Source organism: Myxocyprinus asiaticus, chromosome 32 (assembly GCF_019703515.2).
Source record: "Myxocyprinus asiaticus isolate MX2 ecotype Aquarium Trade chromosome 32, UBuf_Myxa_2, whole genome shotgun sequence".
Classification (NCBI taxonomy): Eukaryota; Metazoa; Chordata; class Actinopteri; order Cypriniformes; family Catostomidae; genus Myxocyprinus; species Myxocyprinus asiaticus.
The window spans coordinates 40,960,649-40,975,607 of NC_059375.1; the positions used below are offsets into that span (position 1 = coordinate 40,960,649).

Consider the following 14,959-nt stretch of genomic DNA (forward strand, 5'->3'; position numbering starts at 1 on the left):
GGTTTGTTTAAATCACTAATTCCAAGTATGAACAAAAACAATAGTGACACCAGCCTTAGCAAACACCATTTATTATAACAGTCTTGTCAAAAGTGGTCAAAAGGCAGAAACACTAAAGAACAAGATAATTTAAAAAAGGCTCCAAAGATAAAAAATAAAAAAAACACTTTCACAAGTGTAGTGAGAGAGCCATGAATTAGGAACTAAGAGCTATGTGTGATTCATCCTTATATGGATCTTTACAGATGCACAATAGTGGCTTTATGTTCACTGCAGTTCAATATTCTCATCTCTGTCCTCACTTCCTTTTACCACTAACAGGAGTTAACTGTAGTAAAAGGAAGTACGGTTCTGCTAAAAACACTCAGCACTTGGTCGGTTAAACATATAGTTATGCCCCAAACTCATACCAATGGGTGTGATATTGGGATGCACAAACTAACAAAGCAACATTTTTCAAATTGCCACAGAGTTGACACTTTTAAGGAGAATCAAACTATGAACAGCTAACTTATAGTTTTCTATGCATATTAAACTGGGATAGAAGGTATTTTAACACTTTACCTTTAATAAAGTTAAAAGACATTGATCAATAATTAAAATCAACTATTGCATCAATTACATTTTTTTGACATTTTCTGTAGTGCTTGCCCTTGCATAATTGCAATCATGGTGCTATATGTGTTTTTATAGTTTCCAGGGTGTTGCTATGAGGTTGCTTAGGTGTTCTGAGTGTTTTTAGCATGTTGCCAAATGGTTGCTAGGGTGTTGTGATTGGTTACCAGAGTGTTGCTTTGAGGTTGCTAAGGTGTTATTAGTGTTCTTTAGCAGGTTGCTAGACAGCTGCTTTGGTGTTGTGAATGGTTGCCAGGGTGTTGTTATTGTGTTATAAGTGTTTTTAAGCATGCTGCTAGACGGTTGTTTGGGTGTTGCAATTAGGTTGTGAAGGTATTATGAGTGTTTTTAGCATGTTGCTATATAGATTTTGCACATTATCTAGATGGCTGCTTGGGCATTGTGGATTGTTTCTAGGGTGTTGCTGTGAGGTTGCAAAGGTGTTCGGAGTGTTTTTTGGCATATTGCTTGCTGTTTTATGCTCCTAACATGTTACATTTACATTTATGCATTTGGCAGATGCTTTTATCCAAAACAACTTACAGTGCATTCATTCTATACATTTTATCAGTTTGTGTGTTCCCTGGGAATCGAACCCCTGATCTTAGCATTGCAAGCACCATGCTCTAACAGTTGTGCTACAGGAACATGTTGCTAGACAGTTGCTAGGGTGTTGCGGGTGGTTGCAAAGGCGTTACTATGAGGTTTGTAAGATGTCCTGAGTGGTTTTTAGCACATAGCCAGATGGTTACAAGGGTGTTGTGGATGGTTTCCAGGGCATTGCTATGAGGTTGCGAAGGGGTTATTCTAGAGCATTTTTTAGCACTTAGCTAGACAATTGCCAGGGTTTTCCTATAAGGTTGCTAAGGTGTTATTTTAGTATTTTTTTAGCATGTTGCTATACAGTTGTTAGGGTGTTCTGCATGGTTGTACGGTGACCCAGGTTACCTCAGTCATAACTATTCCTTTAACGAGTCAGCGGCATGTGTTTGATTGTGTGTGTGCATACTTGTTCCCGTAGTCCATCTTGGAGGTGACTTTCTGTTTGAGTTCCGACATCTCGTCCTGTGGGAGGGTGCCGGACAGGATCTGAGAGCGCCATTCAATCAAGTCGTAGATCATGTCCCGCACTGTGTTAAACATCTCACGCTTGTCGCCCTGTGGATACAAAAAGTCTGTTTAAGAGCCTGCAATGTGTGTTAATGAAGTCGTCCAAGCACATGCTGCAGTGTAAAAGCTTGATGCTCTTAATCACTGGAGACACTGAGCCTGGAGTGTCATATTGCCTCCATGTACAATTACAAAGTGTTTACACACTTGCAAACTGACAATGAGACTCTTTTGGAACAGAATATGAAAACTTTAGGAAAAGGGGACCAGATTTAATATAGAAAACTGCAAAGTTCTGCAATGTTTCTCATCAGATGAAGTATCACATCAAGAATTGTGATGTCACTCTGTATTATTTTTATTATGACAAAGTGTCAATGTTTTTGATGTCTGCAATGTTTCTCCAAAAATGTGCTCAAACAGTGAAATTCCTTAATAAAAAAATACTTAAGCCCGAAAGTGTTTTTGCAACAACGTAGGCATAACATTCGTTTATGAAAGCTTAAATTATTCTTTATTCTTTAATTACATTTCCATTAGCTTCCACAAAGTGGTCCCTAGCTTTCCTAGGGTCCACATAAAAATAAAAGAATACATAAATATTATATATATATATATATATATATATATATATATATATATATATATATATATATATATACATATATACATACACACATATACATACATACATACATACACACATACACACACAAACAGAGAGAGAGCTCTGGAAAAAAATGAGACCACTCCAAAATCTTCTTAAATCATCATCTCTACATGTATGGCAGCCATTCCATACCAGTGTCTGTTGAATTCCAACACAAGCACACTTCATTCTACTTAATGAGGTACAGAATCAAATCTTATTTAACAAGGAAAAGTATAAAAACCACTGCAGTAGTCATCACTATCCTCTTGCAATAGGACCAGCTGGATGGCAAAAACAGTACTAGTAGTGCCTCAAAAGTAATTGGAATCAAAAATAACTACTGACCATACCAAAAGTATGAGGAAAAGAAGGGTTTAATTCTGGCTTTACTGGCAGAGGGATACAGTGAGTGTCAGGTTGCTTCCATCTTTAAAATTTCAAAGATGGCGGTTCATAAGAACAAGGTCAAGCAGCAGACATTGGGGACAACAAAGCCACAGACCGGCAGAGGGCAAAAATGACTCTCCACTGACCGGGATGACCGCCAACTCATTCGAATGTCACTCAACAACCGTAGGATGACATCAAGTGACCTACAAAAAAATGGCAAACGGCAGCTGGGGTGAAGTGCACGGCGAGGACGGTTCGAAATAGGCTCCTAGTGGTAGGGCTGAAGTCGTGCAAAGCAAGAAAAAAGCCCTTCATCAATGAGAAGCAAAGAAGATCTAGGCTGAGGTTTGCAAAAGACCATAAGGATTGGACCGTAGAGGATGGAGTAAGGTCATCTTCTCTGATGAGTCCAATTTTCAGCTTTGCCCAACAACTGGTCATTCTAATGGTTAGGAGGAGACCTGGAGAGGCCTTCAAGCCACAGTGTCTCTCACCGACTGTGAAATTTGTTGGAGGATCGGTGATTATCTGGAGGTGTTTCAACAAGGCTGGAATCGGGCAGATTTGTCTTTGTGAAGGACACATTAATCAAGCCATGTACAAGGTTATCCTGGAGAAAACTTTCTTCCTTCTGCTCTGACAATGTTCCCCAACTCTGAGGATTGTTTTTTTCCAGCAGGACCATGCTCCATGCCACACAGCCAGGTCAATCAAGATGTGGATGGAGAGCACCAAATCATGACCCTGTTATAGTCAGCCCAATCTCCAGATCTGAACCCCATTGAAAACCTCTGGAATGTGATAAAGATGAAGATGGATGGCAACAAGCCATCAAACAAAGCCGAGCTGCTTGAAAAAACATTAGCATTGTGTAAAAAATTAACATGAACTTGTTTTCTTAGCATTATTCCTGGTCTGAAAAACCTGTTATTTTGGCCAGTTGTCGTTTTCTTCAAATAAATGCTCTAAATGACAATATTGTTATTTGGAATTTGGGAGAAATGCTGTCAGTACTTTATAGAATAAAACAAAAATTTTCATTTTACTCAAATACCTATAAATAGTAAATCCAGAGAAACTGGTAATTTTGCAGTGGTCTCTTATTTATTTTCAAGAGCTGTGTGTGTGTGTGTGTGTGTGTGTGTGTATAATTTGTATTTTAATTCACCAAAGTGGCATTCAACTGATCATAAAGTATAGTCAGGACATTACTGATGTAAAAAACAGCACCATCACTATTTGAAAAAAGTCATTTTTGATCAAATCTAGACAGACCCCATTTCCAGCAGTCATCACTACAACACCTTTTGCTTGAGTAATCATGTTAAATTGCAAATTTGGTACTAGAAATTCACTTGCCATTATATCAAACACAGCTGAAAGCTATTTGGTTCATTAAATAAAGCTTAACATTGTCTTTGGGATTGTTTTTGAGTCGCCACAGTATGCAATAGACTGGCATGTCTTTAGGGCAATATTAGATCAAAAATGGCAAAAAAGAAACAGCTTTCTCTAGAAACTCGTCAGTCAATCATTGTTTTGAGGAATGAATGCTATACAATGCTTGAAATTGCCAAAAAACTGAAGATTTCATACAAAGGTGTACACTGCAGTCTTCAAAGACAAAGGACAACTGGCTCTAACAAGGACAGAAAGAGATGTGGAAGGCCAGATGTACAACTAAACAAGAGGATAAGTACATCAGAGTCTCTAGTTTGAGAAATAGACGCCTCACATGTCCTCAGCTGACAGCTTCATTGAATTCTACCCGCTCAACACCAGTTTCATGTACAACAGTAAAGAGAAGACTCAGGGGTGCAGGCCTTATGGGAAGAATTGCAAAGAAAAAGCCACTTTTGAAACAGAAAAACAAAAAGAAAAGGTTCGAGTGGGCAAAGAAACACAGACATTGGACAACAGATAATTGGAAAAGAGTGTTATGGATCTTAACCCCATTGAGCTTTTGTGGGATCAGCTAGACTGTAAGGTGCGTGAGAAGTGCCCGACAAGACAGCCACATCTATGGCAAGTGCTATAGGAAGCGTGGGGTGAAATCTCACCGGCGTATCTGGACAAACTGACAGCTAGAATGACAAGGATCCGCACAGCTGTCATTGCTGCATGGGGAGGATTTTTTGATGAGAACTCTTTGAAGTAGTTTAAGAAGTCCTGAATTTTTTTTTTCAAATTGTAATAATAATTTTTCACGTTATTAATGTCCTGACTATACATTGTGATCAGTTGAATGCCACGTTGGTGAATAAAAGTACCAATTTCTTTCCATAAGAGCAAAATCTGTACATTATTCCAAACTTTTGGCTACCAGTGTGTATATATTATATCTATATATATATATCTATATGTATATATGTATGTATATATATATATATATATATATATATATATATATATATATATATATATATCTCTCTATCTATCTATCTATCTATATATATATATATATATATATACACACACACACACACACACACACACACACACACACACAGAGAGAGAGAGAGAGAGAGAGAGAGAGAGAGAGAATTACAAAAATAAGGATATAACTTTAAATCACCAAAAAATATTTTTTTTTCACTGAACATTATATTAGGCTGCACATGAAACATGGAACAGAATTTAAAGAAATAATTTTTAATATCAAGCATCAAAACAAAAATAACAATAACGAAAGAAAACACTATGAAAAACACATAAATGATGAACTCATTTGTCAGCATATACAGTATTTGCATGATTGTTTTGAACAAATCTGTACTTGTACTTTGTCTTATATTGGTGGGAAGCATATTCCAAGAAATAAATATGTTACGTCAGATTGTAAATAACTTTGGGTGTATCTCAGAGCCGCCAAACACCCTGCACTTGACAGCGCTACTTTTAAATTTCATACGCAGTAAATCACATGCATTGGCGTTTCAATTATTGGCCATTTGTTGCAAAGTCCCGCATATCTGAGAGCTCGACCAGTCATCATATAGAGAAACCGGCTTCCAGACGGGACAAAAATACATTGATTATAGGCAATCAGATGCAGATCCAATGCAAATAGCTCTCATAAAGCTCCTATAGACTTCCGGGCGGGATACAAAATGACATGTTTAGAGCCTGCAAATAGCATACATCTTTACTCCCCTGAATTCTAATGATAAAATGTCTGCCATATACTTCCACTGAAGCACGGCTTTATTAGCACTTTCTGGGCAGTATGTCCACAGACTTCAATGAACATATTCATGTAGAAAAATGCAGATTGCGTTTCTTAAAAGAACAGCGTGACCGTGGTGTGTGATGAGACACTTTTATTCGCTAAAATAGTCAAATTCAAAAAGAGTAATATAGTCATTTCTATAGATTATTTGTACATATTAGGGATGTAAATCGATTAAATGACAGGACACGCAGATTATTAATCACCATTATTTGCATTTTTCAATATTTTCTAATAAAAGGCCCCCAAATATAATTCAATATATATAAAAAATGTCCAATGATTGTTAACCCTTTAAGCTCTGAATGTGTTTTTAAAGATTTCACATTTTGGCATATCCAAAATTAAAGGCTTAGAACTCGAAAAAAAAAGAAAAAAAAAAAAAAAAAAAAGAGGGATTGTAAAGAACTTTTCAATTGTTTTAATGATATAGGTTATGACACATTTTGAGACTCTCAGCCTAAGAAACTGCTGAAAAATAATAATAAAATTTGAGCCAAAAATTTACTTTTATTCTTATTTTTCTTATTTGACATTATAGATCTCTGGATGTAAATAAGGTAGCTCTGAAAAACTGCTCTTGTTTTGTTCCCAATCATGTCAACTGTATCTGAGAAACATTTTGTGTTGATAAGTCAAAGCAATCAAAAGTTATAGCATTACAAAAATAATTTATCATAGTGTCCAAAAACGTCTTCATATGTCCAAAAACTCCCAAACAAATAAACCATAATAACTGTATATAAGAACTAATTACACATGCAAACACAATAATGACTAAAGGTTTACATGGCATGCAGACATGATTTCAGTAATGAGATTTCACAGAATGAGGTTCATTCTGTGTCATCTGAGTCATCATTGAGTCTGTGTCATGTATTTGGCGCCATCTCCTGGTGGCCATCTGTAACATTGTGCTTCATGTGGATTATCTAATGATCTATGCATCTGATTACCTTGTGTGTGGGCTCTTTTGAAAGATAATCACCTCCTCTAAGTAATGGTATGTGACATTTTATGTTCTGTTTAAATTTTGTGAAGTTATATGCAAAAACGCTGCATATAAGCAACACCAACATAATTGTCAAAGATATATAATATTATTCGCTATATTTTTGTCACAGATTGTCTGTGAGAAACAAATAGGCTGGTTTGTATTCTACTCTGAGAGCTTTTTAACAACATATGATATATAGCTATTTGATGAGTATGATGTTTTTACTGATTGCAATAATATGAACAATGTAATTATTATTATTTATTTTTTTTAAATAAATGATCAAAATGGAACACTACGGATCTTTCTGCAAATTTCAAAGCACTTGTTTAGTTTTGGTCATAATGCCTGCATACACTAGAAAGTAGAGCTTCTAAGCTTTCAAACAATACCCATTTTGTGTTGGTCAAGACTGTAGTTATTAAAATTTTGACATTTTCTTTTTTCCACGCAGGCCCTAAAGGGTTAATATAATATATACAGTATATCTAAAATGTATTGTGTCAGACAAGTAAAGCAGTGATTTGGCAATACAAAAAGTGGCTTTATAAGTCAATATAGCAATATAAGTTTTTTTTGCTGTATCACTGAAGAAGCTCACGATCAACGCAATTCATTTTGCAAAAGAGTTTGTCAATCTGTCCTGTTCTCAGGATGTATTCTTGCATTCCGCCTGTGCCATTTTAATTTTAGGTTTATGTACATGTGCATCAAAAAGGATGCTTTCGAAGTGTCTCACATGTTTTCAGCATCATAAATGCCATTTTTTTAGGATGCAGTGTCAAAAAATTGTTGAAACTTTGAATATCACATCTTGAGATCCCTGCATTCTGTTGTGCTTCGTCCAGCTGTCAAGAATGCACCCTTTGTGACCAGCTCTTATTCTGTGGCTATGCTGCTCATAAGGTTTGTTGAATTGCTCAATTGGCACGAAAATGTGCTTTTATTACAGAATTTGCACAAGTGTCAAGGGGCATGATTAATTGCATTAATTGTTTCAATGTGCTATTTTTTTTTTTAATGAAAATGAATCGCAAATTAATGCTTTCAATGGATAGCCCTAGTAAAAATTGTTATTCCTGTACTACTTATAACATTTTATGGGAAGCCATGCTTCCTGTGTAGTCTTAAAGCACTACAAGCAGTGTGCTGTCAAGCTGATGATATCATAATGCGGACTGTGTGGTCATGTTTATTATGTCATCATGCTGACTGTTTGTCACATTTATGATGTCATAATGCAGACTAACCACATAGAGGTCCCTCCATATTGACGCCCATTCTCGCAACGTAGTCGTGACCTCATGAACCAACGGCAGCTCTGTAGGGATGACTGTCTCTTTTTGCCTAAGCACAGAGAGAGAGAGAAAGAGGAATAAGTTTACCCAAGGACAGAATAATAAAGAGAACTCGTTTTTAAAGAATATTACTTTTGCGAGCAATAACAGGCTATTAAAATCAATCTCACTTTATTAATGTCACTAATTCGTGTTTAATTCAGACTCCTGAGCTCACTGCGTCATTCAAATCCTTTCAGATCAGTGAAAACTAATTACCACCATCAGTCATCAAAACAGCTGTTAGGAAATCTGAGCAGTGCCTTTCTTACCATCAGGATTACAATTACTCACACACAAAGCAATACTCTTCTGCATTTTATTTCTGAAACACGCTTTTAAAAAACATTTTTAAGTGTAAAGACTCTCATTAGGCCAACACTGGGCTGTTGAAGCACTTTTTGGAGTAATTTAACTAAAGCTGTCTATGGGAAGAATGCACAGAACAAAACTGTACATTTAGGAGGCAATGCAGGCTAAACTCAGGCACTGACAAGAGATTAAAAAAAATATGATAATCTAATCAGACCAATAACTTGATCAACAGATGAAGTAAAAATAAGTGACACTCTGTTCCAAAACTTAGCTAGCTGCCTAGCTGCCTACATAGTGGCCGGGTCATATATTAAATATTCACTATTAGGGGTGGGCACTAGAATTAAAAATGTATATCATGATATGCTTAATTTTTAATTGATAATAATATATAGTGTGTTATAAAAAAATAAGATAATAATTATAATATAATAATTATTTGTAGTGTAACCTCTGATTGTAATGCGCATTCTGTGCCATGCAGCAACGTTTTGCATAACCAAAATTTTCTACCATTTCTACCTTTGCGATTTAACTGGTATTGTATTGCCAACCCCTATTCACTATAAACTACTGGTCAAAAGTTTAGGGTCACTTATTCTATATTATTTTATTTTTATATTATTCTTTTTTCACATTTTAGAATAATAGTAAAATCATCAAAACTATTGAATAGCAGAAATAGTAATATGGGAATTATGTTGTGACTAAAGAAATCCAAAATAAATCAAAACTGTGTTATATTTTAGCATCTTCAAAGTAGTCACCCTTTGCCTAGAATTTGCAGACATGTACTCTTGACATTTTCTCAACCAACTTCTTGAAGTATCACCCTGGGATGCTTTTTAAACAGTACCGAAGGAGTTCCCATCAATGTTGGGCACTTATTGGCTGCTTTTCTTTATTATTCAGTCTAAATCCATTTCAAAACATTTTTTACAAATTGTATAAATGGAGAAAATTTTGCTAATGATATAAAATGAGGGTAACACTTTCCAATAAGGTGGCATTCTTTAACATAGTTCATGATACTTAATGCATTAAACAAACAATGAACAGTCATTTTTTACAATGTTTATTTATCTTGGTTAATGTTAATTTATCAAAATACTATTGTTCGGGGGGGCCTGGGTAGCTCAGTGGTAAAAGACGCTGGCTACCACCCCTGGAGTTCGCTAGTTCGAATCCCAGCGTGTGCTGAGTGACTCCAGCCAGGTCTCCTAAGCAACCAAATTGGCCCGGTTGCTAGGGAGGGTAGAGTCACAAGGGGTAACCTCCTCATGATCGCTATAATGTGGTTCGTTCTTGGTGGGGCACGTGGCGAGTTCAGCGTGGATGCTGCGGTGGATGGCGTGAAGCCTCCACACGTGCTATGTCTCCGTGGCAACACGCTCAACAAGCCACGTGATAAGATGCGCGGGTTGACCGTCTCAGATGCGGAGGCAGCTGAGATTCGTCCTCCGCCACCGGACTGAGGCAATCACTACGTGACCATGAGGACTTAAAAGCACATTGGGAAATGGCCATTCCAAATTGGGAGAAAAACATACACACACACACACACACATTATATATACATTATATATATATATAATGTTTATATTATCTATAAATAGATAATACATACATATATATATATATATATATATACACACACACATATATATACACATACATATATATATATAAAAATAAATAAATAATACATACATATACACACACACACACACACACACATATATATATATATATATATATATATATATATATATATATATAAATAATACATACATACATACATACATACATGTGTATAATATATATATATATATATATATATATATATATATATATATATATATATATATATATATATATACACTCACCCTCACTGGCCACTATATTAGGTACAACTGTACATCTACTTAGGCCTCCACATTAATATGTTGCTTTTGTCCGCAAAAACTGAGCTTTTTGAAAACGCACTCCAAAGTGGATAAATTTGAAAACGATCACGCATTTTTAGTCATGTGACGCAGTCATGTGACCCATACGGTCCAAAACAAGATGGTGGATGACGTTGTATCGTTGTTGTTTTGGCTACTCTCTAGTTTGATTGCGTTGTTAAAGATTAATGTCAGTTTGTACATATTTCAGCTTACATTTCTTCAAAGGAGACGGGATGTTTACTCGCAGTTGTTGATCAGCGGTGGAAAACGAGGACAGGTACGGTCTGAAACGCAAATTGCCACGACGTTTCAAAGAGGTGGAAAGTAAATAAACGCCTGACTGAAATGACGCATGTCGAAGCGTCTTACGTTTTACTCATGTGCAGTACAGGGACGTAAGCGTTTTCAGACGTTTCAGTGTGGATGAGCAACTTTTGGAAAACGCATAAAAACGCTAGTGTGGACGGAGAACGTTTTGAAACAAAAACGCAGTTTTAAAATGTATCCGTAGCCTTATTCATGCTATTATCTAATCTAATCAGAGATCAGAGGAGAATGGCCAGACTGGTCCAAGCTGACAGGAAGGTGACAGTATTTTTTTCCCAATTCTGATGGTTGATGTGAACATTAACTTAAACTCCTGGCCCATATCTGCATGATTTTATACATTACACTTCTGCCACGTGATTGGCTGATTAGATAATCGCATGAATAAGTAGATGTACAGGTGTACCTAATAAAGTGGCCGGTGAGTGTATATGGCTGTGAATCAATTAAAAAATGTTAACTAATTAAATCACACAGTTTTCTGTGATTAATCGCAGTTAATAATAGTACATTATAACAAACATTAAAATACAATCATAAATATATTTACTTTATACTTTGTCCCAAAGAGCTTGCAAGAAATTGGTTAGTCATCATTTATTTTAATTAAGTATGTGCATGTTAAAATGTTGAGTTTTTTGCAGAGACAGTTAATTAGACACATTTTTACACGTATAAATCTGCTCCCGTGTTTATTATGCGCAGGACATGCATCACGACTAATAAATAAGCGTGCACTACTCCACAAAATAAGTTTCTGTGCTAGGATGTGCGGTCAAGAAGAGCGTGTACCTCTTGGAAATTTATAAATGCTGAATTTAACCACAAGCAGTGGCAAAAAAAACATTAGTGAGCTTCAGGAAGTGAAAGAAAAAAAAAGATATTGCATTAATTGCATAATTTTTATTAATGCTCCAAACAGTCAATATATATATATATATATGTATGTATTATTTATTTATATATATATATATATATATATATATATATATATATATATATATAAAATAATATTTTATATACTATTATATTATATACTATATTTTACTATATTTTTTATGAAAACTCTAAAATGCAATTTAATTAAAATTCAAATATTTTCAAATAAAAACTAATTTTGTTAAAATATCTTTTTAAGGGTCTTTTCATGTATTAAAATGTGACTTAAATTTGGTTTCAACAGACTTATCTTCAAAAGATGTTAAATATACAAGAAAACAAATAAAAATACTGACCCACTGCCTTCAACCACGGCTTCCTTTAGATGTATATAACAAGCAGGAAACACACCCTGCACATGGAAGAAAAATGTCATAAATGTATCATAAAAGCAACTTCATTCCCACATTTTACAAAGAAAAAACAACTTGAAACCTGCTGAATATGAGTTTGCAAAACATTAAAGTTGAGCGTTTGTCAAAACTACAAAGTAACTGACCTTCTTTGATTTTCTCCTCAATCGATACCCTCGATACCATCCTGAGAAGTATGAGAGAAATATTACAGCCGTCAGATGAAAATGCCAACAATTAGATTACAGATGAACGCCATAGTGTTCCTACAGCACGTCTAGTGCCACAGGTGACAGAAGACAACAATTTTCTGAAATTCTAAAAGACATATTTCATAAATCTCTAAGAGATTAATTCTGAGGCAGCAAGCATTTCCTCAAGGTATGAACAAATCATTCAACACTAGAGTGAGTGTTATTGATATAGAAAGGGTTTGTTTTGTGGGGGACAGAAGAAAGATCTGATGTGAAAATATGAGTAAATAAAGGCCCTAAAATGGTGAGTTAGTGACAAACAGAAAGAAACTTTCCGGAGTTTTCCGGAGAGTTGTGAGAAGATTTCATGATCTCCAAGTCTGAGAAGAATTAGGATGAGGAGAAAAAGAATGAAATGAACAAAGAAAGTTGAGTGTGTAATTTCTGCACAACTAATACAGAATTTTTGTATAATAATAAAAAAAAATAATAATAAAAAAAAACTCCTATTGGTCATCACACAGATAGTCCCTCCTCCCTAAACTCACGTCATTGGTCCAGTCAATGTTGCCATGTCAGGATGGTCGGAATGTTCAATCAAACAGAGCAATGTTTTGAAAGCACCTCAGTGTCACAATGTTTACACTTTTCAGGAAACCTACCAATTGTTTAGTTATAGTTGCCTTTATATAATTATATAAATTCTGTAATTGCCCTGATGGATTTCATGAGTTCATTAAATGAAGGATTCGTCGGACTAATTCAAATCAATAACTGGTGAGTCGTTTGGAATGATTCATTCAAACAACAGTTCAAAAAATGTCATTTGTAATAATTCGGTCAAATGACAGTTATAATGGTTAATAAGGGTCCTTTTGAATGTTTAATTTAAAGAATTGGTTGATTGAAGTCATTTGGAATTATTCAAGAGAGTCCTTTTGAATTATTCATTTTAAAGACTCGGTTCATAAGAGTCATTTGAAATGATTCATTCGAAAAACTGGTTCATGAGTCATTTTGAATTTTCCATTGAAAGAATTGGTTCATAAGAGTCATATGGAATAATTTATGAGAGTCATTTGGAATTATTCATTCAAAGAATCAGTTCATACGAGTCATTTGGAATTATTCATTCAAAGAATCAGTTCATACGAGTCAATTGGAATAATTCATTTAAAGAACTGGAGTCAAGAGTTATGAATTGGACAATACTAGTCCTGCGCTGCATGTTTGTTTTTTTTATTGCAGTCAGTAAACACAGTAGAAAATGTTATTACGTGGCCCAATCTATTTTTTTAACTCATCATATATATATAAAAAAAAAAATATATATATATATATATATATATATATATATATATATATATATATATATATATATATATATATGGCCAAAGGACTAACAAATTGTTTTGTCATACGACACTGTTGACAACGGTGGCTGGTTGGGACAAAACATACAAGAGATTCAGTTCTAAACTGATATACTGTCATGTCTTGTTGAGGCATAATCTAAGTAGGTGTGTGAATTTCTTACCTTCATAAGTCTCCAGAATGTGTACGGTGTCTCCGATTTGTAAGGACAACTCTTCATCACAGCGGACGTCATAGTTATAGATAGCTGGGGACACAAAACACAAGACACTGGGTTGAGACACAGCATTCGCATTTATATATATATATATATATATATATATATATACATACACACACACACACACACACACACACACACACACACACACACTATCAAGTCTTTCTGTTCTCCTGATCTGGAATTTCTTATGCTTCTGTGTCGACCATTCTGGCTACCGAGGGAATTCACAGCGGTCATTATCACTGCTGTGTACATCCCCCCACAAGCCGACACAGACCGGGCACTCAAGGAACTGTATGGGAGTATAAGTGAGCAGGAAACCGCGCACCCTGAGGCCGCGTTCATTGTGACCGGGGACTTTAATAAAGCCAGTTTAAAATCAGTCGCACCAAAATATCACCAGCACATTAGTTTCAACACACGAGGGGACCGGGTTTTGGACCATTGCTACTCTCCGTTCCGGGATGGCTACAAATCCCTCCCCCGCCCACCATTTGGAAAATCGGACCACTCTTCCATTCTGCTTCTGCCCGCTTACAGGCAGAAACTGAAACAGGAAGCACCCACCCTCAGAACGATCCAGTGCTGGTCGGACCAATCAGACTCTACGCTACAAGACTGTTTTGATCGCATGGACTGGGAGATGTTCCGGTCCGCCTCTGATGACGACATCGAGCTTTACGCTGATAGCGTAATGTGCTTCATCAGAACGTGTGTAGAGGAAGTGATTCCGACCAGAACTGTGCGAATCTATCCGAATCAGAAGCCGTGGATCAACAGCGATGTTCGCGCAGCACTTAATGTGCGGACCTCCGCTTTTAATTCCGGGAACGCGGAGGAGCATAAACAAGCCAGTTATGCCCTCCGAAAAACTATCAAAACAGCAAAACGCCAGTATAGGAGCAAGATTGAAGGACAGTTTAACACCACCAACTCTAGAAGCATGTGGCAGGGA

General features: G+C 35.8%; 1 protein-coding gene across 2 annotated transcripts in view; it reads right to left on the reverse strand.

The window, feature by feature from the left end:
- LOC127423600 (dedicator of cytokinesis protein 1-like) overlaps window positions 1–14,959 on the reverse strand; it is a 361,421-nt gene that overhangs the window by 292,179 nt on the left and 54,283 nt on the right. For both annotated transcript variants that reach the window (XM_051668049.1, XM_051668050.1), the window contains exons 2-6: window positions 13,945–14,028; window positions 12,360–12,400; window positions 12,157–12,212; window positions 8,244–8,340; window positions 1,625–1,773 (exon numbers count right to left, since the gene is read on the reverse strand). In XM_051668049.1, the coding sequence (XP_051524009.1) occupies window positions 1,625–1,773; window positions 8,244–8,340; window positions 12,157–12,212; window positions 12,360–12,400; window positions 13,945–14,028 (427 nt within the window). The remainder of the gene's footprint in view (window positions 1–1,624; window positions 1,774–8,243; window positions 8,341–12,156; window positions 12,213–12,359; window positions 12,401–13,944; window positions 14,029–14,959) is intronic.